The sequence below is a fragment of the Dromiciops gliroides genome, chromosome 2 (assembly GCF_019393635.1).
Source record: "Dromiciops gliroides isolate mDroGli1 chromosome 2, mDroGli1.pri, whole genome shotgun sequence".
Taxonomy (NCBI): Eukaryota; Metazoa; Chordata; class Mammalia; order Microbiotheria; family Microbiotheriidae; genus Dromiciops; species Dromiciops gliroides.
The window spans coordinates 660,489,743-660,513,123 of NC_057862.1; the positions used below are offsets into that span (position 1 = coordinate 660,489,743).

The following is a 23,381-nucleotide window of genomic DNA, read 5'->3' on the forward strand; positions in this document are numbered from 1 at the left end:
GCTAGAGCAATTTACAACTTCTCCAACATTCGCACCATCCCCCTAAGATTTGTCATTTTTCTCTTTTGTCATATTTTTCAGCCTGATAAATAGGAGGTAGAACCTCAAAATTCTTTTAATTTTCATTTCTTTAGTTAGCAGTGAATATTTTAATATAATTGTTGATAGCATCTATTTTTTCCTTTGAAAATTGCCGGTTCATAGCCTTTGATTATTTATGTATTGGGAATGTCTATCTACATGAGTTATATGAGATGTTTTATCAAAAGACTTGCATGAATCTAGAAAATTTTATATCTACAGAATTTTCCTCATATACCAAGTTAGCAATCCTTTCAAAGAAAGAAATAGAATTAGCCAGACATGATTTGTTTGTTTGGTTTTTGTTGTGGTGGTGGATTTTTTTTCTTTGTTTTTTGGTTTGGGGGAATTTTTTTCAGGGCAATGAGGGTTAAGTGACTTGCCCAGGGTCACACATCTAGTGTCAAGTGTCTGAGGCTGGCTTTAAACTCGGGTCCTGCTGACTCCAGGGCTGGTGCTTTATCCACTGCACCATCTAGCTGCCCCTAGACATGATTTGTTCATAATGAATCTATGCTTGTTCTTTGCAATCATCACTTCCCTTTGAGGATGTTTATCATCCTTTTAATGATATGTTCTAAAATTTCCCCAGGAATCCAAGTCCAAGTCACTGTCCTGTAGTTACAGACTCTATTCTCTTCCTTTAAAAAAAATGGCCATTTGACTTTCTCCATCTTGTGGTACCGCTTCTGCCTTCCATATTTCAAATATCACTGAGAGTATTCACTCACCAATTCATCAATCACCAGTTCTTTCAGAACGTGAGGATGCAGTCCATTTGAGTTAAAACCTTATTCATTTTTGTTCTGCTGATTCCAGCGTAAACATATTTTTCTTTCCTGAAGAAACAGAAGCAGACTAGACATTGGACAGCTCTGCCTTCTCTCTGTGACCAGTTACCATGATCCCTTCTGCTTAAAGAAAAGATATGATCCCTTCTTTGACCCTACTTTCCCTCTAATACAATAAAACAGCCTTTTAATTTTGGGTTCTTTGCTTCCTTCAGCTCATTCTTTGCCTTAGCATTCTTGACATCATTTTTATTGGACCACAACACAAATTCACTTCTAGACCTGCCCCTGAATCCATCTTTGTATAATTTCTTTTTTATATGTAAATTGGTTGGTGATTTTTCTGTGCATCCATATGGGTGTATTTAGACAAATCTCATTTTCCTTCCTCAATAGAATTGCCTCTCTTTGTGTCTTTAGAATTTCATTCTTTTAAAAAAATTTACTTTTATTCTGAACTTAAAAGCAAATGAAATGGTCATTTACACATGCATAGTAGAACACAAAAGGGAAATAAAACTACAGATTTCTATTATGTACAGTTGGTATTTATTTTTTAAATTACAATTACTCCTACCTGTAACTTTCAAAGCTATCTTGCTTGACTGTTCTGCCATTCCCTCTGTTCTTTTCTCTGTATTAAAAAGGATGTCTCAATTACCCTCTTTGAATTTTTTTCTTAATTTTTATTACCTTATTTATCTCCATCCTCAATGGCCTTTTCTTTTCTTTTCTTTTGGTGAAGCAATTGGGGTTAAGTGACTTGCCCAGGGTCACACAGCTAGTAAGTATTAAGTGTCTGAGGCTGGATTTGAACTCAGGTCCCCCTGAATCCAGGGCCAGTGCTCTATCCACTGAGCCACCTAGCTGCCCCAAATTCAGGTCTTCTTGATTCCAAGTTCCAGTTGTCTCCACTATTCCCCCTGTGTGCCTCTCACATCTCCTACTATTGCCTCCTTCCCTATATTATTATATGAAGTATTCCTTTTCCTGCCAAGGCCAGTCCCTCTATATGTAACCTTTATACCATCCTCTCTCATCCTCTCCAGCAGATTGCTTCCACAATCATAATCATATTCTCTCTCTAATCTTCTATTTCTATCTACTTATTTGTTCCTTGATGCCTACCTGTCTCTCTCATCCAAAAAAACAAAAAACAACCAAATCCTCAGTATATCTTGTCATGCCTCCCAGCTATTATTCTCTATTTCTCCTCCCTTCTCAGTTAAATACTGTGAGATTTAAAATTGGATATAAGAGCATTAAACTCCCCTTTGACTTTTCCCTTATATATCTCCCAGACCAGTAAGAAAAGGAAGCCTCTGAGCTTTAATCAGAGAGGGATTAGCTTTTATTGTTCAGACAACAAACAGGTGATACTGATTAGGGAAATGGGAAAGTAGAAATACAAATGAATAATCTTAGATCTATATTCTTATATCTATGTAGTCTATATTCTTTTATAAAACTCACCGAGTCCCAAAACTGCCTGCCAGGCCGAGAACCAGAGCCAATCACCAGAACACGCTGTCACTGCTAAACTCAGAAGCCAGAGTGTGTGAGACCGAGCCAGAACTTCCATTCTACTACCCAGTTTTAAGTTGGCGTCCCCAAAGTATGACGTGCTTGGCCACACTCTCCCAGGCAGCAGCAGGTGCATGGCTGTTCCTCACGGTCTCCTCCCCAAAAGGGCAGTCCTTCAAAAGCAGATTCAGTAGTATGAGTTCAACTCTCAAATGATTCAGTTAAGACTTCTGTTTTTTACCACAATACCTTGGAAAAGACATCCACAATTAGTGGTTACATTTGAATTTCAGTTTGAGCTAAGGAATGGCCTACACTCATCATTCAGTTGATCGAAGTTATTTATTAGCAACATAAATATGTATATTTTTCTTATAGCTACCTACAGCCCCCAGATTCTGGGACATAATAAGAAAAAATAATGGTGTTGTATTTGTTCAATTGGGTGGTTGGAAGATATAATGTCATAACATTCACACTTGTCCTTAATAATATTTTTCTAGACATTGTTATAGTTCCCCCTAGTTTCCACCACAAACAGGAATTCTCTTCATCTTCAAATTTGGAACCCACTGTCCAAGGTGACATGATGGAAGGGGGTCCCTTTATGAATTTTTAAAACCACTATATAGTATATGAGTCAGCAAAAGTTATCAATCTGATTTCTTTAGCATTAAAAAGTGATATGGAATCACAGATCCTGGACTTACTATTGTGTTGTTCTGCTTCTAAAGTTTGTAATTATTGCAAAGGGATTTGGGTAATTTAGCTATTGCTCATCTAAGGAACTATGGGCAGATGTTTTCCCATGGGAAACTCTGTTGCCTCCAAGTAGAACAATGTATAAACTTGCTGTAATCAATTATCTGTTAATATTTTACCCTCTTCTCTAAATATTCCACAACCTCCCCCACACATCTGCTGAGCCTCAGTGATTCCACTCTGTGTACCTCCATTACTCTGTCTACTTTATATACCTCCATTAATCTGCTCACTTGTTAGACCTTCATTTATCTTGTTTACTACCCTTGGTTGAATTCCCCTCCCCAAAGAGTATAATAATATTTAACCTCATGTAGTATGAAGGGAAGTTTCTTTATGGTTCTTGGACCTGGTATTGGATGTAATCTTCCTTATGGTCATAAGAAATAAAAGCTGACTAAATTGGAATCACTGTGCCTTGGGTTAATTCTTCAACTTAAGAAACCCCGCCCTGAGCAAACATTACAGCATATTCTCATGTAGATAAAGCAGAATTCTTTAGTAGGGTATTTTTTTTTTTAAAAGGACACACTCTTGCCATTATGTTATAAACAAATAAGTTAGATTATACGAATAGAATTCAACTGAACAACAGAATTTATGAACAGTTGCCTTAGATTGAGGATCTTATCTGTACCAGAAAAGGCTTGAAAGTATAAAAAAAAATTCTAGGAAGTAACATGGAAAGTATCTATGGTGAGTCTAGAAATAGAGACAGATTATAGAAGAAATGTTTAATCATTTACAGAGGCATATAGTTGCCAGGTCTTCTGGGCTATTTCGCTGAAGAAAAGCTAGGCACAAATTCAGGGATTGTCAGGAATCTGCTACTGACCAGTCATACATAACATCAGAAGAATTCTCTTTATCATGTACCTGGAAAAGTAGGTACTCAAGTCTTTCCTTGAAGACTTCTCATAAGGAGAATGCCCTATCTCTAAAGGAAGGTCATTCTACTTTGGGATAGCTCTACTTTAAGGATTTTTTTAAAAATCACAATTAAATTTGCAAGAATAATCACATGACAGTTGCTCCTACTCTTTACATCAGAACACGGTGTTGAGTACAACTAGACCATCACTTCCCTAGTCCTGGACACCATGCCTTTTGTGAATGTAACAATTACTAAAAGTATGAATATTTCAACATGCAAAAAGAACAAAAATATATGAAATCATAAACTTTGACTATTTAGTTTCTTTTTTAGTTTAAATGTTAAATTTAGCATGGTAGGACCAAAATGGACATGTTGATCTGTTTTTCCTTAGCCTCTATTGATTTTTGTCTTTATTATTTAATTTACATTTTATTTTTAAAATATGAACTTAAACATAAGAATGAACATTTTAATATATAAAGAACAGAAAAGGACAATTGTAAATAAAACTGTGACTTCTATTACTTAAAATATTTTAAAATTTAATATGATGGTAATAAAACTTTCCTACCTGTCTCCTTCTGAACTTGCTTCTTCTCACCTTTGTGTGTTCTTAAAATACTTTGTCAATGCTTTTCTTTTCTTTTCTTTTTTAAATTAGGTTTTTCAAGCTGTTTAGAAAATAGAAGCAAGGTTAGATATGTGAAGATGAATACAATAAGAAGAGTGTCCAGAACATAAAAGTCTAGAAAAAGATCAGTGCTAAAGATAAAAAAGACTTTTAAAACTAAATTGGGGGAGCAGCTAGGTGGCGCAGTGGATAGAGCACCAGCCCTGGAGTCAGGAGTACCTGAGTTCTAATCCAGCCTCAGACACTTAACACTTACTAGCTGTGTGACTCTGGGCAAGTCACTTAACCCCAATTGCCTCACTTAAAAATACAAAAAACAACAAAAAAAACTAAATTGGGAAAAGAAGAAAAATCAAATAAGGGTCTGGAGTACTACAAATAGAGGGGATGATGATAATGGTTAGTGAAAAGAAGGAAGAACAACTCAACTTCTACTTTAATTCTTCTTTGTCAAGGAGGATGGTTTTTGTCCTAGAAAAGGAGACAATAAGAATGAATAACATGAAGTTGAACTTTACAGTAAAGGAGATGGTAGAAGCATATCTAGCTGTGCTTGATGAGTTCTAATCACCAGATCAGAATGAAGGACATGCTGGGGTGATGAAAAAACGAGTTGTTATTGCTGATCTCTGTCACTAGTCTTTGAAATTTTCTAGAGAATAATAGAGGTAATAAAGGTTGAGAGAGAGGCAAATATTCTATATTTTAAAAGGGGAATAGTGGATAATGTAAACTGTCATCCAATGAGCTTCCCTTTGAGGTCTAATAAACTTCAGTGTATTAAAGGAATAATTTCCTTTTATATCACCTTCACTTTTTTTTTTTTAGTGAGGCAATTGGGGTTAAGTGACTTGCCCAGGGTCACACAGCTAGTAAGTGTTAAGTGTCTGAGGCCAGATTTGAACTCAGGTACTCCTAACTCCAGGGCTGGTCCTCTATCCACTGCACCACCTAGCTGCCCCTCACCTTCACTTTTTAATACATTTACCTCCCTTCCACACCCATTGACTATAATAAAGAATAAAATAAAAATAAGTTTATAAACAAAAAGAATAAAGAATAAAAAAGAAATAAAAGTTTTTTTAAAAAAATACACTAATTGTATATATAGGGATACAGTGTATATATATATATATATATATGACATATACTCTCATACTTGGTTGATGTATATCAAGCAAGTATAGCAGTAATATTCTACACTTGTATTCTCATCCCTGCAAAGAAGAGAAGGAAATTTATTTTTAAATCTCTTCTCTGGGGCCAAATTTGATCATTATAATTATACAACACTCAATTTTGGAGTTTCTATCTTGTTCTTTTATGGAGGACTCTCTATCCCTATTCAACCTTAATCCAGCCCAACCCTAGAAAAAAAAAAAACAAACAGGAAAACACAAACCAAAAAACAATTTCTTTCAGGATATGGGGTTGTTTCCATTTCTTTGCTGCTTATATCCACCCCTCCCAACTTCCCTTGGAAGCCCAGGCCCCAAACAATCACAAAATACATACTGAGAGTTTGAAGGGATCTCAGAAGCCATTTGGCCTAGCCACTGGCCCAACAAGAATTCTCTTTACAAAAGATTCTTGTTCTGCAACATTCTATGACACCAGGAAATAGCCTCCCCTTTGGTATCATTGTGTCGAGCTGCAGAGACATGGTGTCATTCTTTTGACTTACATGGATATAAGGCTGGGACGTCCCAGAAGAACCTACCTGGGCCCCTGGGACCTGAAGGAAGCACAGCTCCAGCCCTCAGGAACATAAGAATTGATGGTTAATTAAGGTACCTCTTCTCAGGTTCAAACTGTGAATGGAAATATCTGCCTCAGGATCTTTCTCTTGATATGGCTCCTCTGACTCCTGTCATCATTGTGGACCTGGGCTTACCTCTGTGGAGGGTTTGAAAGTAACCTAGATTTTCCATTCATTAGTCCTATTTTTGAGGGGGAAGAGGGCACTCTCTTCCCCACTTCCTGCATGCAGCATAAGGACAAGCCAAGATTCCCAGAGACTTTGGAGTTCTCTGGAACTTGAGCCAGGGGGAAGCTAGTTAACAAAGGTGACATTGTCTTGGCTTTGAGATCTCTACGCACAGACAGAATGTGTTTTTTTTCAGGAAACAAACCCTGCAGGTATCCCTGGTGGGCATTTTTTCTTTTTTTTTTCAGGGCAATGAGGGTTAAATGACTTGCCCAGGGTCACACAGCTAGTGTCAAGTGTCTGAGGCTGGATTTGAACTCAGCTCCTTCTGAATCCAAGGCTGGTGCTTTATTCACTGTGCCACCTAGCTGCCTCTGGGCATTTATTCTTGAAGTGTTGTTCACCAGGTGTTCTAAAGGATACTGAAAGAAGATAGAGCTTTTGTGGATCTAGACTGGGTTCTAGGATTTTCCAAATAAGGTATACACCTTCCATTCTGATGGTAAACACTCATCACTCAGTAGCAGGGATGGGATTTATTTGGGGGTATCCCTGGGTACTCCCTTAAGTTTAATTATTTATACCACCAACTCTTTTATCTCTACAGGTACCACAGGGATCCACTTCACCATGGAAATGTATGATGGAATTTCAGGTAAGGAAACTCACCAGGGACCTCATGAATTTTCCCTCTGCAGAAATGGATTACAAATCAGCTCTGGAGTTCGATGGGATTTTCTTTAAAATAGGCAAATGTAGCAACTCAAAAATTCACATTAGACCCTGAATAGAGCTGTAGAGGGAAGGGATACTGGCTATATGTAGCTTATTGATGAGTTGGAAAATGTCTAGATCAGGACAACCAAGATTATTCAGAGCCTTGAGTCTCCATCTTACAGAGATCAGTGGAAGTTATTTAGTCTGGAGAAGAGAAGGCTGGGAGTGGGGAGGAGGAAGGGGAAAAGAGCAAAGATATAACATCTCTCTCTAAGTATTTTAAGGGCTAACATATGGAAGATTTTGGCTTGTTCTGTTTGATTTGAAAGGCCTAGCATCCACATTTTGTTAAAACTTCCATAACAGGACTAGGCAGATGTGACTAAAACAGGAATTCTTCCCTCATTGGTCTCTGTTGCCCAACTCTATAAGAGGATTGTAGCAAAGAGGTTCAGATAGGATTCATACCTGGGGAATTTGTAGGAAACACGCAGGCAAAAAGAGGCCAGGATGGGCCAAAGAGTGGATTTTCCCTCCCTTCTCCCCTGGGTCTTGGCCTGGGAAAGAGGAAAGATCATTACACCATTCTGTCTATGCTCCCCTTGGGCTTGGGAGTGCTGGGGGAAATCATCAATGATAGCAAGCTTGCTCAGGATGCTCACCTTCTATTCCAGCTTCCCCAAACCCAAGTAATATTAGGGTAGGAATACTGAAAAATTCACTGTGGAAGAATCATAAGTTACAAGCCATGGAACATCCTTATCTTGGAAAAATTTATGACACTGATCAGCAGGTTTGGATCCTTCAGGATGGAACACTTATAGCAACTCCCAATGAAGAAAATGTGAACCCAGGTGAGTCAAAAACACTGTCCTATTGTCTCTTTTTATGAAGCAAACCCACCTTCTGTTCACAGTGACTTCTAGTAATGGAAACATTGTCATTCTCATTTCCAGAAATGTGGAATTTATTGTGCTTAACTAGGATGGGGAAAGTCCCCCATATATTAGTGAAAATGAGAAGGAAAGGTGGCTTAGTCCTTTTGTGTAGTCAAAGTATGCTTTTTAATGGAGACAGAAATAAGGAGCAAGAGATAGATAGATGTAGAGGATGAGAAGAAGCTCAGGTATGTTGAGTTGTAGAGACCACCTCTAAGACAGCACACAGGTGGGACTCTCTTTCCAGAGGAAGAAGAGAGGAGGAGGGATAACATAGAAGGTGAAAGATGGGGAAGAGGAATAAGAGAAAGCAAAGTTTAGGAGTGGCCTCAACAGTAGGTCCTGAGATCACTGTTTTATGCAATCCCTTCCCCTGGGATGCTCCCTGGAGTACCAGTTCTCCAGATCCCAGGTTCTAGACCTTGTGGTGAGTGATTCCAATATCCTTCCATTTGCATAGCACTGTAATGTTTGAGAAACATACTCCCATGAGCTCCTGCAAATTTTATAAGAATTTGGTGAAGTAGATAAAACATGAACTGCCACTCACCTTCCCTCCTTTTACACATGGGAAGACTGAGGCCCAAAAGGGGCTAGGTAATTTGTTCAAGGTTATAGCTTACAGGGCAAGGCTAGGACTGGTACTCAGGTCTCCTGCCTTTTGGTCCAGTGCTTTCTCACTGAACTAGCCTTCCACCTTGGATCCATTCATAGCAGCTTGGTGAAGGTTAGATTCTTAGTCTCTCTCTGCTATCTGGTTTTTTTGGGGGGGCAGGGCGATAAGGGTTAAGTGACTTGTTCAGGGTCATACTGCTAGTAAGCATCAAGTATCTGAAGCTGGATTTGAGCTCTCAGGTCCTCCTGAATCTAGGGCTGGTGCTTTATCCACTGTGCTACCTAGCTGCCTCAGTCTCTCTCTGGTTGAAATCAGCCATGTACTTAATGCCAGTGACCCCCTATAATGCCTTTGTGTTGCAATATGATTGTTGTCCTATGTAACTGAGTAAGTATATAGCTTTGAGAGTCAGAATGCATAGGCATTGGAGAACCACCTACTCTTCCCAATGTCCCTATTCCTGTTGAGGAAACCTCTATCCTTCCAGTCACCTGAGTTTATAATCTATAAGGATCATCAATACCCATCATTCCACATTCAACTGCAGCATCTTCCATCTCCACAACATATCCCTTTTTCTTCAATCCCATAGCCCCACCCTGGCTCAGGCTCTCATCATCTCTCACTGGGAATATTATAGTAATCTCCTAATTCAGGAGTTCTTAGCCATTTTTTGTGTAATAGAAGCCTTTGGCAATATCATGAAGCCTATGGACACCTTATCAGAAAAATTTATTTTAAATATTTGAATAAAATGCTAAATTTCAGTTAAGGGTTAGCAAAATAAAGATTATTCTTTTTTCTATTCAAGTTCATGGACTCCCCAAGTTCTATTCACAGACATCAGGTTGAGAACTGCTGTCCTAATTGGACTCCCTGACTAAAGTTTCTCCTTTCTCCAATATATATACAACTGCCAAAGTATTACTCCCTATGCACAGATCTGATGATGTCACTTTTTGCTCAGAATGTTCCAGTGACTCCCTCTTATCTTTTTTTCAAATTAAATTTTATTTTTATCAATTAACAAGGATCTGTTTTCTTTTCTTCCCTTCTCCCCCATGCCCTGGATATAAAAAGAAGACCCTGCAATGAATGTGCATAGTCAGATAAAACACATTCCCAAATTGACCAAAACCAAAAATACATCCCATTCTATATATGTAGTGCATTGCCTCCCTGTCAAGAAGTAGGCAACATTCCACTTCTTAGGTCATCTGAAATAGTGGTTGATCCTGTTGTTAATAAGAATTCTTAAGTCTTTCAAAATCGTTTGTTTTTACACTATTGTTATAGTGTAAATTGTTCTCCTGATTCTTCTCACTTTACTCTTTATGAGGTCAAAGTGAGGTTCACTTCCTTCATCCCTTCCTTGTTTGTATAGACTTTTATTTGCACCTTCTAATTATTGTTTCCTATTGACATCATAGTTCCTAAGGGATGCTTCCCCCTCCCATTAGAATGCAAATGTCATCTTTTAAAAAGGCTTTTCTAATTGCTTGTTTACAATCACCTTTTTATGTGTTCCCATGTTTGTATTTCAGAGTTTTTACAAAGCTCTGGTCTTTTCATCAAGAATGCTTGGAATGTCTTTATTTCATTAAAGATCCATTTTTTAATCTATAGAATTATACTCAATTTTACTGGGTAAGTTTAAAGGCTCTTTCTTTTGCCCTTTTTGGAGTAGTGTGTTCCATGTTTTCTGTTTTATTGTAGTGGTAACTGTTAAATCCTGTGTGATCCTGACCATGGCTCCTTGGTACATGAATGCTTTCTTTCTTTCTGCTTGTCATATTTTTTTTTCTTTGCTCAGGAAGCCCTGGATTTTGTCTATGACATTCTTAGAAATACTAGGAGGGATAGTACATTCACTTTAAAGTTTCTTTCAGGAAGGGGCTGATGGATTATTTTTATTTTTACTTTGTTCTGTAACTCTAAGAGACAGTGCCAGTTTTCTTTCATGGTTTTTATGATTTCTTGAAGTAAGATATTTAGTCTCTTTTTTGATCATGGCTTTCAGGAAGTCCAATAATTCTTATTTTTTCAATGTTAGTATTTTTCCCCATGCAAAACACATTTCCATATTAGCCATCTTGCAAAACAAAACAAAACAAAAACCAATAAAAAGCAAGAAATGTAAAGAAAGTGAAATAAAGATATGCTTCAGTTTACACACAAAAGTTCATCAGTTCTCTCTCTGAAGGTGGATGGAATTTTTCATCATGAGTCCTTTGAAATTGTCTTGGATCATTATTTTCATCAGAGTAACTAAGTCTTTTACATTTTATCATCCTTATCATATTGCTGTTACTGTGTACAATCTTCCCCTGGTTCTGCTCACTTCATTTTGTATCAGTTCATATACATCTCACAGGTTTTTCTGAAACCATCCTGCTCATCATTCCTTATAGCATAATAATATTACGTCACAATAATAAACTACTATTTGTTCAACCATTCCCCAACTGATAGGAATCTCCTCAATTCCCAATTTTTGCCACCACAAAAAGAGCTGCTAGAAATTTTTGTACATTTGGGTCTTTTTTTCCTTTTCTTTGATCTTTTTGGGATACAGACCTAATAGTGCTATTGCTGGGTCAAAGGGTATACACAATTTTGTAGCTCTTTGGGCACAGTTCCATTTTGTTCTTCAGAATGATTGAAATCCAATGATTATTAAATGATCTCTCCTTGGTCTGTTTTCTGGGTCATTTTTTTTGCTATAAAATACTTTACATTTTCTTCCCTTTTGTGAGCCTTTTGACTTTATTTAATATTTCTTTTTTCTCTTGAAGTTGTTAACTTCTGTTTGATCTATTGTAATTTGGGGATAGTCTGTTCCTTGGGTATAGGTTTGCCCTCTTGTGTCAAGCTGATAATTCTTTTTCTAATTCTCTCCTCCATAATTCTTTTTTTTTCAATTCATATCTTTCCCCTTTGTCTTTAGGATCAAATAAGAATTCTTCTGTTTGATTTTCAAGATCATTCACAATCTGCTTCTCACACATTTTTCCAGGCTTATTATACACTTCTCTCCTATGTACATAGTTTTTTGGTAGTATCTCCCCTACTAGACTATGAGCTCCCTGATATCAGAAACCATTTTATAACTTCCTCTGGATCCCCAACCCTTAGCACAGCGCCTAGAAAATAGTAGGTATTTAAGAAAATAAATGTTTCTTAACTGACTAATTTGATGGACTCTATGTGCAAGTCATATTGGCTATTTTCTTTTCCTTGTATATGGCATTCCATCTCCGATCTCCAAGATGTTACAAGGTCATTCCCATTTCCTGGGATACCTTTTCCACTAACTTTAGTCTCATTAGAATCCTTAACTTCTTTTCTAATTTAGCTCAAGAGGCACTTCCCATGGTATATCTATCATGTACAGGCCAATCACTGGTGCCCTCTCCCCCGAAATTATTTGGATCTATTTTGAATTTTATTTTCTGTGCATATGGTAGAAATAGAAAGAGGACCTATTATTTCATTGGTATTGGGAACTCCTTGACAAGAAAGTGCCTTCTGACAAAGCAGATCCACATGGCCTCTGAATTTTATGTACTGGAGCATTAATGGTACCCACATTCCTACATGTAAGATAGGCATGTCCACATGGATTGTCTAAATGTATAGATGTAGTGCATGGAAGACATAGGTAGATACGATCTGAGCTCAGCCTGACTTACCTCTGTAAAGAGGAAGAGAGCCAGGTGTTGTGTCTGGGTGATGGTTTAGAGGGGAGGAAGAGTAGATCAGTTGTGGGAATAAGGAGATAGACTCCAGGAGAGCCATAGATGCTTTGTGCTCTTTTCTCCAGATTCTGACAGGGGCATCAGGATAGAATTATATTTAACTGTCCCTCTCTCCCTTCAAATATCTCTGCTCCAGTCTACAAGGTCTAAGTCTAAGTTCAGATGGAAAACTGCTTCCTTACACTCTTACACTCTCCAACTTGGCTCCTTCCAACCAAATACTAGTTACACAAAAGAACATCATCATAATAGCTAACACAGCACCTCTATTTGCCAGGTACTGTCCCAAGTATTTTACAACTATTATCTCATGTAATCCTCACAACACCCCTGAGAGGTAGGCAGTATTATTACCCCCATTTTACAGATGAGGAAACTCAGACAAAGTTACTTGCCCAAAGTCACATAGCTAATAACTGTCAGAACTCACATCCTCCTGACTCCAGGCAAGTGCTTTATTCACTGTGCCACTTAGCTGCCTCAAGTATGATGGACAACTAGTAAACCCCATTTACCCAAGAAAAACAAAAAGCAGAAATTGAATGGGTTCCGTCAATTAGAATATATCAGAAAATATGCAATGATGAATTATCCTGCTCTTCAGTGGAAAACAGGATAAAGATCTCAACTGGGTCTTGAGGGTAGCTAGGTGGCACAGTGGATAAAGCACTGGCCCTGGATTCAGAAGGACCTGAGTTCAAATCCAGCCTCAGACACTTAATACTTACTAGCTGTGTGACCCCAGGCAAGTCACTTAACCCTCATTGCCCCCCCCCAAAAAAAGATCTCAACTGGAATCATGACAATGTCTAGTCTCCCCTAAGGATATCCATTGTAGCAGCTTCTAGGAAGGCAAGATAAAAATCGTGAACAGTGTTGAAGCCCCTTACATGTCTGCTTCTTTTCTCTTCACTCTCTCTTTCCCCTCCAATGCTGGCACCAACTTTTGCCAGTTCTTCAGCAGTCAGGTGACATTATGCTCAGCCTTCTCTGCCAATAGGAAGTCACATCTCCCTCTGCATAAACTACAATATGCAAAATGCCCCAGGTTTGGTTGGAAGCCTGGTTAAACTTATTTCCTTAGAAAGTTGGCTAGGAGAGGGTAGGTGGCCCAGTGGCATCAGCCCTGGAGTCAGGAGGGTCTAAGTTCAAATCCAGCCTCAGATACTTGCTAACTGTGTGACCTTGGACAAGTCACTTGAACTCAATTGCCTCAAAAAACCCCCAAACACCTACAGAAGAAAATTTAAAAAAAGAAAGTTACTTAAAAACCCAAGAGACTAAATTATATTTCCAGGATCACACAGCCAGTCTGTGTCAGAGGCAGGACTCAAAACCAGGTCTTTCTGACTCCAAGTCCTATTTTCTATCCACCCCCAAATAGAATATAAGCTACATGAAGGTAGGAAGTATATCTCCAATGCTTAGTACAGTAGCCGGCACATAGAACGTGCTTTAAAAATGTTTGTTGAGGGGCAGCTAGATGGTGCAGTGGAGAAAATACCAGCCCTAGATTCAAGAGAACCTGAGTTCAAATCCAGCCTCAGACACTTGACACATACTAACAGTGTAACCCTGGGCAAGTCACTTAACCCTCATTGCCCCACCCAAAAAAATATGTTTGTTGAAGGGATAAATGATGCATGGTAGAGATCTAACCACAAGGATGAGAGCAAAGATAGGGGCCAGGACAGTGTTTCCCAAGATTTTAGGAACTCTCTCTAGAACTTCCCTGAAGGGTAAGGCCATATCTATGAGCCACTGACTCAGGGATGGAGGGCACCCTAAGCAGTCCTTTTCTCTCCCCCCTCCACCTACTTTTCCACAAATGACTTATTGCCACAGTAGTTGTACTACCATCTGTGAAGTGAACTGGCTACTTAACATCTTTTCTCCTCTTGTATTTCCAGTGACTCTGGAGATATTTCCATGTAGAGATGAGTCCCTTCCTAAAGGCAAAGGAAAACCAATTTACCTTGGCATAAAAGCATCAGGCTTTTGTTTGTGTTGTGCAATGAATGGAGAACAACCCCAGCTGCAGTTGGTGGTGAGTTGTTGAAAATGGATAGAATAGGGGCAGCTAGGTGGCACAGTGGATAGAGCACCGGCCCTGGATTCAGGAGGACCTGAGTTCAAATCCAGCCTCAGACACTTGATACTCACTGGCTTGTGTGACCCTAGGGAAGTCACTTAACCCCAATTCCCTCACCAAAAAAAAATGGGTAGAGTAGAGAAAAAAACAATATATCTGTCTCATGTAATTTATCATGTTTTTGTGGATATATTTTGTTAAAGAATAATTTTGAAGAAATTTACCTTGATGGGACAGAACAGTGGACAAAATCTAATATCATGAAATTTATAGGAATTAACAAATTTGTTTACTGGTGCAACAAATCAATTTTAGAAGTCCAAAATTGTGGAGATATGGATGAATAGAATACAGAATCACAGTATCATAAATAAGGGCTGGAAGGCACCTTAGTGGTCATCTGGTACAATACCTTCATTGTATAGGTGAGGAACATGAGACCAGTGGAGGTTAAGTGACTTTTTTGCTGTCAGAAGGATATTATTTGGCAGAGCATGGATTTAAATACAAGTCCTGTGAAAAAGATCTGGGAGTTTTAATGAACTGCAATGCTATTGAACCTCCCAAATCTCTTTGCAGTCCAATACTCTCAGGATCTAGGCACACAGGCTGGTAGATTGTCTGGAAAACTCATCCCACAAAATTAAGGCACAATTTTGCTCACTTGTCAGAAAAGTATTTAATGGGAATCATGAAGGTCATGAACTACGGATGAAATTCTTAGTTCAATATTGACCCCAAAATAAATCCAACACAATTTGAAACTAATCAAGAATATTTCTCTGCATCAGGGGAAATTCCTAGTTCAGTATAAACATATGAACAATGGTTTCAATAGAATGAAAGTGGAATCTTTGAGAATAATCCTAAAAATATCAGACACAATTATTTCAGAAAAGAGGATTCACTGGGTTGGACCTGACTTTGCAGAAAGCCATGTGAATTTCCTAACTGCGAGAATAAAGGGAGAGAATGTGGGGGGAAAAAAAGAGATTGTTGGTTGTTGCTTCTCTGCCTCCCATCCTTTTATCCCAAAACTGAGTACAGTGCTATACACAGAGTAAGTGCTCAATATAAGCTTGTTGATTGATTAATTGGTATTGAAAAGTCAAGGAGCCAATATGCTCTTTATTGCTATGTCCTCCAGAAGAGAATTGAAGGTGGGGCAGAGAGATCTGAAGAAAGAAGCTTTTGCTCTCCTGGTTACTGGATAGAGAAGAAAGAAGGGAAAGAGTCAAGAGACTATTGCTATGACCAAGTGGTAGTGAAGAGAGGGGAAGGTTGTTAGAAAAATCTCAGAAAATTTGTCTTGAAGCCTCACCTACTTCTGCTCCAGTCAAGTAATATACCTCTAGATGTCTCCTTTTTTGCTTAGATCCAGGAATGTTCGGCTCTGCCCTCTTGCGAGTTGGAAGCAAACTCATACTTGTTAAATTACAAGCTCTGCCAAACCAAAAGGTTTGCCCAGAACCTCAGAGGTGGAAGGAATGTTAGAAACCATGATGGAAGTAGTTTCCCTATTCCAAGGAAGCATTATTTTAAATGAAAGTAGTCTTGCCCTATTTGTAATAGAAAGCTGTTTCCTAAGTCTTTGGTCTATTGGGGACTATTTTTTCCCCCTGGGATCCTATAGTCCTGGCTAGAGCTGAGTGAGAGAAGCATTTTTTCCTTCTTCCTCTCCTTCACTAAATTAAAAAGAAATCTAGAAGGACACTTATCAATTTATTTCCAAGATGCTTGAACAACTACTTGAAAAGCCTACTATTGGAATTAATATGAATTAATGGAGTGAAATGGAAGTCAAAAGCAAAATTATATTTTAGGTTGCATTGAGATGTTTAATTTCCAGGAAAAAAAGTAGGAGTTCTGATATACCTGTGCCCTAGTCAAACTACATCTGAAGTACTCTGTTCAGTTTATGGTGTTATATTTTAGGTACTACATAGATAAGTGGATGTTCAAACCTGATTTTGTTAGTACAAAAAACTTATCAATTTCATGTAATTAAAATTATCTTTTTCTATGTGTGATTGCTTCTATTCTGTGTTTCCCTGAGAATTTTCCCCAGCCATAGTTATGAAAAGTAACTGATTTGGTTCTCTTCTAAAATCTGTATAGTATAATTGTAAATATTTAAGTTGCATATTCATTTTGAACTTACTTTGATATATGTTGCAAAGTGATGGTCTTAACCTAATTTCTGCCATACCTTTGCCCTATTTTCTAACAATTTTTGTCATATAAAGAGTTCTTACTCAAGCACTTTATGCGTATCAAACACTAGAATGGTGAGGTCAGTGGTCTTTTATCTAGTCAGGTCACTGATCTTCTAACAGGCTTTTTCTTTCTGCCCCTTAGGAGAAGAATATAATAGACCTCTACAAAGAACCTGAGGCAGTGAAGCCTTTTGTCTTTTACCTGAATTCAACTGGCAGCACCTCTACCCTAGAGTCAGCTGCTTATTCTGGCTGGTTCATCAGCACATCTCCAGACAAAAACCAACCTGTTACCCTGACCCAAAACTTGGGAAGCCAGTATAATACTGATTTCTTCTTACAAATAGAAAACTCCAGATCATATCCCCCTATCTCTGCATAGGGTGCTCTGCTCTTCAAGGCATTTCACTAACATGAGGTCATTTTGGTATTTACAACACATATGTGAAATCATTAGGATGGGCATTTTAATCCCTATTTTGCATATGAGGAAACTAAGTCCCAGAGAAGTCCTGAAGTTTTTCCCAGGTTCCCATAGCTAGTGACTGGCAGATTCCTTTAATGGGCAGAGAGTCATTGGAACGGTGAAGCTTATGAGTCATCACATGTTCATGGCTGCTCCCACCAGCCTTCACAGATGCCTCTGTGCTTTCCTTATATGGAGGATATATAGGGGGATGCTTCTCTCTAATCATTCTTAGCACCTGGGAACACATTCCTCAGTGCCAGCAAACCTCACGTCTGGGGGCTATGATATAGCCTGATTCAGTGTCCTGGTCCTTCATGGGCCCCGGGAAGGGGCTTCAACCATACTGACTTACTTCATTGACCAGTAAAAGCTCTTCACATAGGAAATATTAGGGAAGAAGCTCTGCCACTAACTGTGTGACTTTGTTAGATCATTTCCCCTTTGGGACTAGTTTATGCATTTGCCAGACATGACTGAAATGACCCCAAACATGCATATATATATATATATATATATATATATATATACATACACATGTATGTAGGCATATTTGTGTGTATTTACATGCATGCACGTGTGTGCATGTGTGGGCATGTGCATGCATGTATCCTCCTTAGAACTAGGAGATAGTGAAACCCTATTCCTTTCCCAGCCTCAGTTTTCTTATCCTCCAAATGGTTAAAACTGCACCTATTATATATGGTTCTTCAGAGGATCAAATTAGATACATGAAAATGCCTTGAAAATCTAAAAATTGGGGGGGTGGGGCAGCTAGGTGGCACAGTGGATAAAACACTGATCCTGGAATCAGGAGAACCTGAGTTCAAATTCATACTCAAACACTTGATAACTTACTAGCTGTGTGACCCTGGGCAAGTCACTTAACCCTCATTGCCCCAAAGGAAAAAAAAAAGAAAATTTAAAAATGTTACAAAAATATGAGGCAGTACTAATATCATGCCTTTATTGTCCTTCTATCTTATTCCAGTTTCTATGATTTTGACAGAGCCTGACCTGAGCAAAATAATAAAGTAAATGAGCTTCTGGGGGCTGGGAGAATATCCCCAGACTTTCTTTTCTGGGCTCTTTTCCCTTTTAGGTTGAATTATTTCCTCTCTGTGTTGCTGATGTTTACTTCTCCGAATAGCTGCCAAGGTCATCTGTTAATATGGAGACGTCAACAGGTTATAAGCTGCTTTCTCTGCAAGAAGCTATGCACAGCTAGGGTCCTCTGCTGGTTTATTCTCTCTGCCATATGCCTTTTTTTTTTTTGAGCGATTTTCTGTGAGATACATTGATGCCACCTTCTGGTTATTTCCTGAATTGCAGTTGCTCTGTGCCCTTTTCTCCATAGGGAAAGGGTTTCTCAGTTATTTCAGCTTCTAGTCAACAGGGGACATCTCAGCTCTTTTGTGTGTCAGACTCAGCCACCCAGCCAGTTAGAGAATATGTAAACATTCAATCTATCTTTTAGACTTCTTTCCTTCTGCCTATTTCCCATGCTACCACTGGCCAATAGATGTTTGGGGTTTTTTCATTTCCTACAAAGCTGCATTCTTTTGGATTTCTCTACCTTGCTCCAGAAATCTTTTCATCCTAAAAAATCACTTCAGCCCTGGAACTCACACCTCAGTATTTCCCTTTACCCCAGAGCCCCTCCCTTCTATTGGATAGCTCTTCCCAGAACCTCCATATAAGGAAAGCACAGAGGCCAGATATCTCTTCATTTCCCACCAGATAGTACTGTGGGTTTCTCCATCATGCCCCTCCTGCCTTTTCCCTCCTCTGATTTTTTTCCCATTCCATTTTGTGTGTTGTTTTCCCCTATTAGAATGTAATCTCTTTGAGGTCAGGAACTATCCTTCTTTTTGCTTGTATTTCTTCTTAGAACACGTTTTGGCATATAGTAGATGCTTAGTAAATTGTTGTTGATTGTCCTTTGTTTTTGATGAGGACCAACAACATCACAGGTGATGTCTTGACTTACTTGTAATTGGATTTAAGTGAGCCTCACACTCTCTTCCTGAGTCATCAAAGTCCAGTGGCAAGACAAAAGTCAAGACAACTGGCAATAAGCCAGGATACAGTAAATGACCTTGGCTTCTTTGATGTCTGCCCAAGCTTTAAAAGCTCCACAGCACCTGCTTCAGCCACCTTCAATAGCCATTGGAACAAATCGTTGTCATCTGCCTGTTCTGCTAGAAAAAGTCTTCACATACTTGGGATAGACACCCCAACTCATTAACAGGTCTGAAGCCTGTCAGTTACCCTCAACTTGGTTTAACCCTTCTGCAAAGATAGTTTACCAAGATGCAGCCACTTGTGCATGTTATAGCTTCTTAGAGCCACAGGTGAGAATTGGGGGAAGGTGACCAAGCAGCCCTGAAAAGTTTTCTGCATGCTGTCATACCAGAGATGCTTGTCCTCCCCGAACATCCATATGTCCCTCAAGGCATTTTTAGGACACAATGAATGTGCTAGTTTGGCTGGAGGAAGAGAGGCCAGATCAGGAAAGGGATGGACAAAAAGATCCAGGGACTATTTTCTTCCCTCTGCTGTAGCACTTATAATTATTTTAGAACCCGAGCAGAGAATGAGGCAGTTCTGTCCCCTTGATTATCAGTGGAGACAAATAACTTTAAGGATGAATGTGCCTCCCTATTCTAACTGGGACATGATTGTTGACTGACTACTGCTGCTACCTGACTCAGAGAAAATCACCATGGGACACATCACAGTCACTTTCCAATAAACCCTTGCCCTGTCTTCCCTTGCAATAAGTGAATGCATGTGACAGTGTATATAGCATTCTGTGCCCATAGTTCTCCAGGGCTCTCTCAAAAGAAGGATCCTCTTTTCTCCAGGGCCAAGACTGCTCATTGCAATTGGTCAGAATGCACAACATTGTTCTTCTCGTCCTGTGCGCTGCACTTCTGTCTCTCCGAATTCCTAATAGTCACCATCCCCTAAGATGGTATGGCATTTCAGTCCCTTTGGGTGCCACAATTTGTTTAGTCATTTTCTAGTGGCAAAAATGATATCCTTGGTCAAAATGATCTGATTTGAAGGAATAACAACCATAGTGATAGCCTGCATTTATTTAGCACTTTAAAGTTTGCAAAGTCCTTGTTATCTCACTTGATCCTGCCAACAACCCCATGAGGCAGGTGCTATTACTTTGCAGAGGAGACAGAGAAAAATTAGGTGACTCATCAAGGTGGCATAAGCTGTGTCTCCTAGTTTAGAATCGTGAGTGAAGAGCTCCAAGGGACCTCAGAGGACCAGTCCCTCTCACTTAACAGATGAGGAAACTAAGGGTCAGGGAAGTTAAGTGACTTGCTCAAGATCTCCCCACTGATAACTGTCTGATGATGCTGGTCTCTGAGGTCCCTTACAGGTCTTCATTCATGATTCTAGGCTGGGTGACACCGTAGATAGAGCACTGGACCTGAATTCAGGAAGACCTCATCTCCTAAAAGGCATCCCACCTCACCATGTGAATAGAGATTTCCAAGAGACATCGTCCCTGTCCCAGGAACCTCATGTTCTGAGGAGTGTCTACCCCAAGGTGCTTTGTGAACCAAGACCAACTGCTCACTTCAGAAAAACCAGGCAGACTCCTTCTGGGAAACTTGCTCACTCTTGTTTCTTAGTTGGCCTTATGCTTCTTTCTTGATCCAGCCTGGTTTTGTAAAAGTGATAAGATCAGTCATATCTGCTGTCTTGGTGACTTCCCCAGGATGGATTACTAAGGGAGTTAGCCACCAGGAAATAGATAATGTGGAGTTCAGAGCTGTCCCCACCCAAGCCCCAAAGATATGGCCAAAGCAATCCTGAGTGGTGACTGAGTCTGCAGGGAGCTTACAGAAATGTATGCCTGTCTATTTCCTCTGAGACAGCCCTTCCCATCACTCACCTCACTCCATCCCGTCTCTATTGGCACTGAGAGACCACCATGAAAAAGGCAAAGGAAAAACATAAGGAGATTTCATCAGAGTCTTCTGAAAATCTGTGCCTGCTCCGGTAAAGATAGGTAAAAAATCAGTTCTGGGAAACGACCAGGTTCTCCTTTTTAGAAGGGACTGGAGTCTCCCAGCTTTTTAGAGGGGTCCATGACTGGGGCTTTTCAGAGGAGAGGAACTCTGAGTCAAGAGTCCTGCTGCTTCTCTTTTGGAGGCAGTGTGCTGAGGCGGGAAGAAGGCTGCTTGTGAAATGAAAGGATTTGAATTCAGATCCCAGTCAAATGCACCCTTGGACAAGTCACTTCAAGGTTTGGGATTTTCTCATTTGTAAAAGGAAGGGTTGGATCAGATCAGGACTTCTTAAACTGGATTCTGTGAACTTGTTTTTAACATTTTCATAAATATATTTTAATAATTGGTTCATTTTTAATCATACATATTTTATTTTTTACACCTAAAAACCATAGCCCATAGTGTTTGTTCACCAGACTGCCAAGAGGTCCATGCCACAAAGAAAGGAATTTCTTGACTCAGTTGTCTCCTATGAACCCTGGACCTATAATTCTAACCTCAGCATGGCTTCCTTGGCACTGAGCACCTGTGGCAGGATTTCTCTGTGTCTTCACTTTGCTGACCTTAATGGAATGAATGGGTAGGGTTCTTGGCACAAGGATCCCTGTTACACTTTTCTGAGTACTGGTGCCAACTGGAAACTCTTTAGAGCAGTCCTTGACAAGTCTTCCTAGTTCCCTTCTCTTTTTTTTATTCTAATCCTCTTTGAAGGGACAGGCAAGATAATGGGACTTTCTCTTTTCCTCTCCATTGCTCTATACTCATCACTGGAAGGACCTAGAAACCAATGGAGAAATAGTCCCTGGGTAGCCCCTATTAGGATATGGTTCCATAAAACCTAGTCCATCCCTCTCCTAATATGAAATTGGTCACTCCCTTGGAAATGCAGATAATTATTTGAAAATAAATTTTATTGATATCTCTTGTTTTTATCTAATCCCCCCATCATTTCCTCTCCTCTTTCCCAGAGAGGCATCCAAAGAAATGTCTTAAGAGGAAAAAAAAAGAAACAAAGGATAAAGAGGAAAAAAACAGTAAAACTGATTAATACACCCAAAATGACAATATGTGAAATGCAAGAGTCCACAATGTAAGGGTTTAAGATTAAGCACAAAACATTCCACTTCCTAACTCCAGGCATTTTTACTGGCCAATGATTCACAATTTCTGAAACATTTTCACATTTTGGGGAGGTCCTGACCCATGATTTGGGGGGCAGGGAAATGTAGAATAATGTGGAAATTCCATCCACTGCTGCACATCTCTGTCCAATAACCTTCTTCTGTATTCCCATCATTCATGGTCAACATCAAACCTGAACCCATCGCCACTCCAACAGGCTAGCTGTCCAGCCATTCCTTCTCAGTGGACTCCAAATTTATGTTTTCTAATCTCCACTGAGTCTTCAATGAAGAAAGATAATCCATTTTATGGTCCCTCTAATTGATTCTCTATTTTACTGCAGTGGTTGTTGCAAACCTTCTTTTATTTCCTACACTTTCCAAAGGAGCCCTTTTCAGCTGAGGACCTCGTACTTTGCTGAAAAGAAAATTGTGGCCATTTGCCAATCAGTCCCTCTTCTCACTTTCCTCTAATATCACAACCTCTCAACATCATCACTGACAACCTCTTCCTTGACTCCAGTCTCTGAAGAAGAATTGGCCCTTCTCCTTGATAAAGTCAACCTCTCTATACATTTATGCATTAATCCCATTTTTCCTATCTTACCCAACCAATTACCCCATTTTACCTACTCTCTCTCTAGTCTTAAATCTCTCCCTCTCGACTGGGTCCTTTTCTGTTGCATACAAATGCAACTGGGTTTCCTCTATCATTAAAAACTAAAACTAAAACTTTACTAGTTCCTATTATTCCCTCCTAGATAATTGTCCTATGTGTCTCCTTCCCTTCTCAGATAAACTCCTTGACAAAGTAATCAACACTTGGC

The 23,381-nt window shown here is 39.3% G+C and overlaps 1 protein-coding gene across 1 annotated transcript; it reads left to right on the forward strand.

The window, feature by feature from the left end:
• The first annotated feature begins 2,489 nt into the window (after window positions 1–2,489).
• Window positions 2,490–17,312, forward strand: LOC122739514 (interleukin-36 alpha-like). Its single transcript, XM_043981238.1, has 5 exons — window positions 2,490–2,589; window positions 7,201–7,248; window positions 7,985–8,164; window positions 14,533–14,669; window positions 17,073–17,312. Exons 1-5 carry the CDS (start codon window positions 2,490–2,492, stop codon window positions 17,310–17,312), a joined length of 705 nt encoding a protein of 234 aa, XP_043837173.1.
• Window positions 17,313–23,381: the final 6,069 nt, after the last annotated feature.

Bases quoted from the DNA above. Each gene is read 5' to 3' on its own strand.
- LOC122739514 (XM_043981238.1), top strand. From the start codon at position 2,490: ATGACGTGCTTGGCCACACTCTCCCAGGCAGCAGCAGGTGCATGGCTG. The intron at 7,249-7,984 runs GTAAGGAAACTC...CTTCTATTCCAG, and splicing joins AATGTATGATGGAATTTCAG to CTTCCCCAAACCCAAGTAAT. The intron at 8,165-14,532 runs GTGAGTCAAAAA...TTGTATTTCCAG, and splicing joins TGAAGAAAATGTGAACCCAG to TGACTCTGGAGATATTTCCA.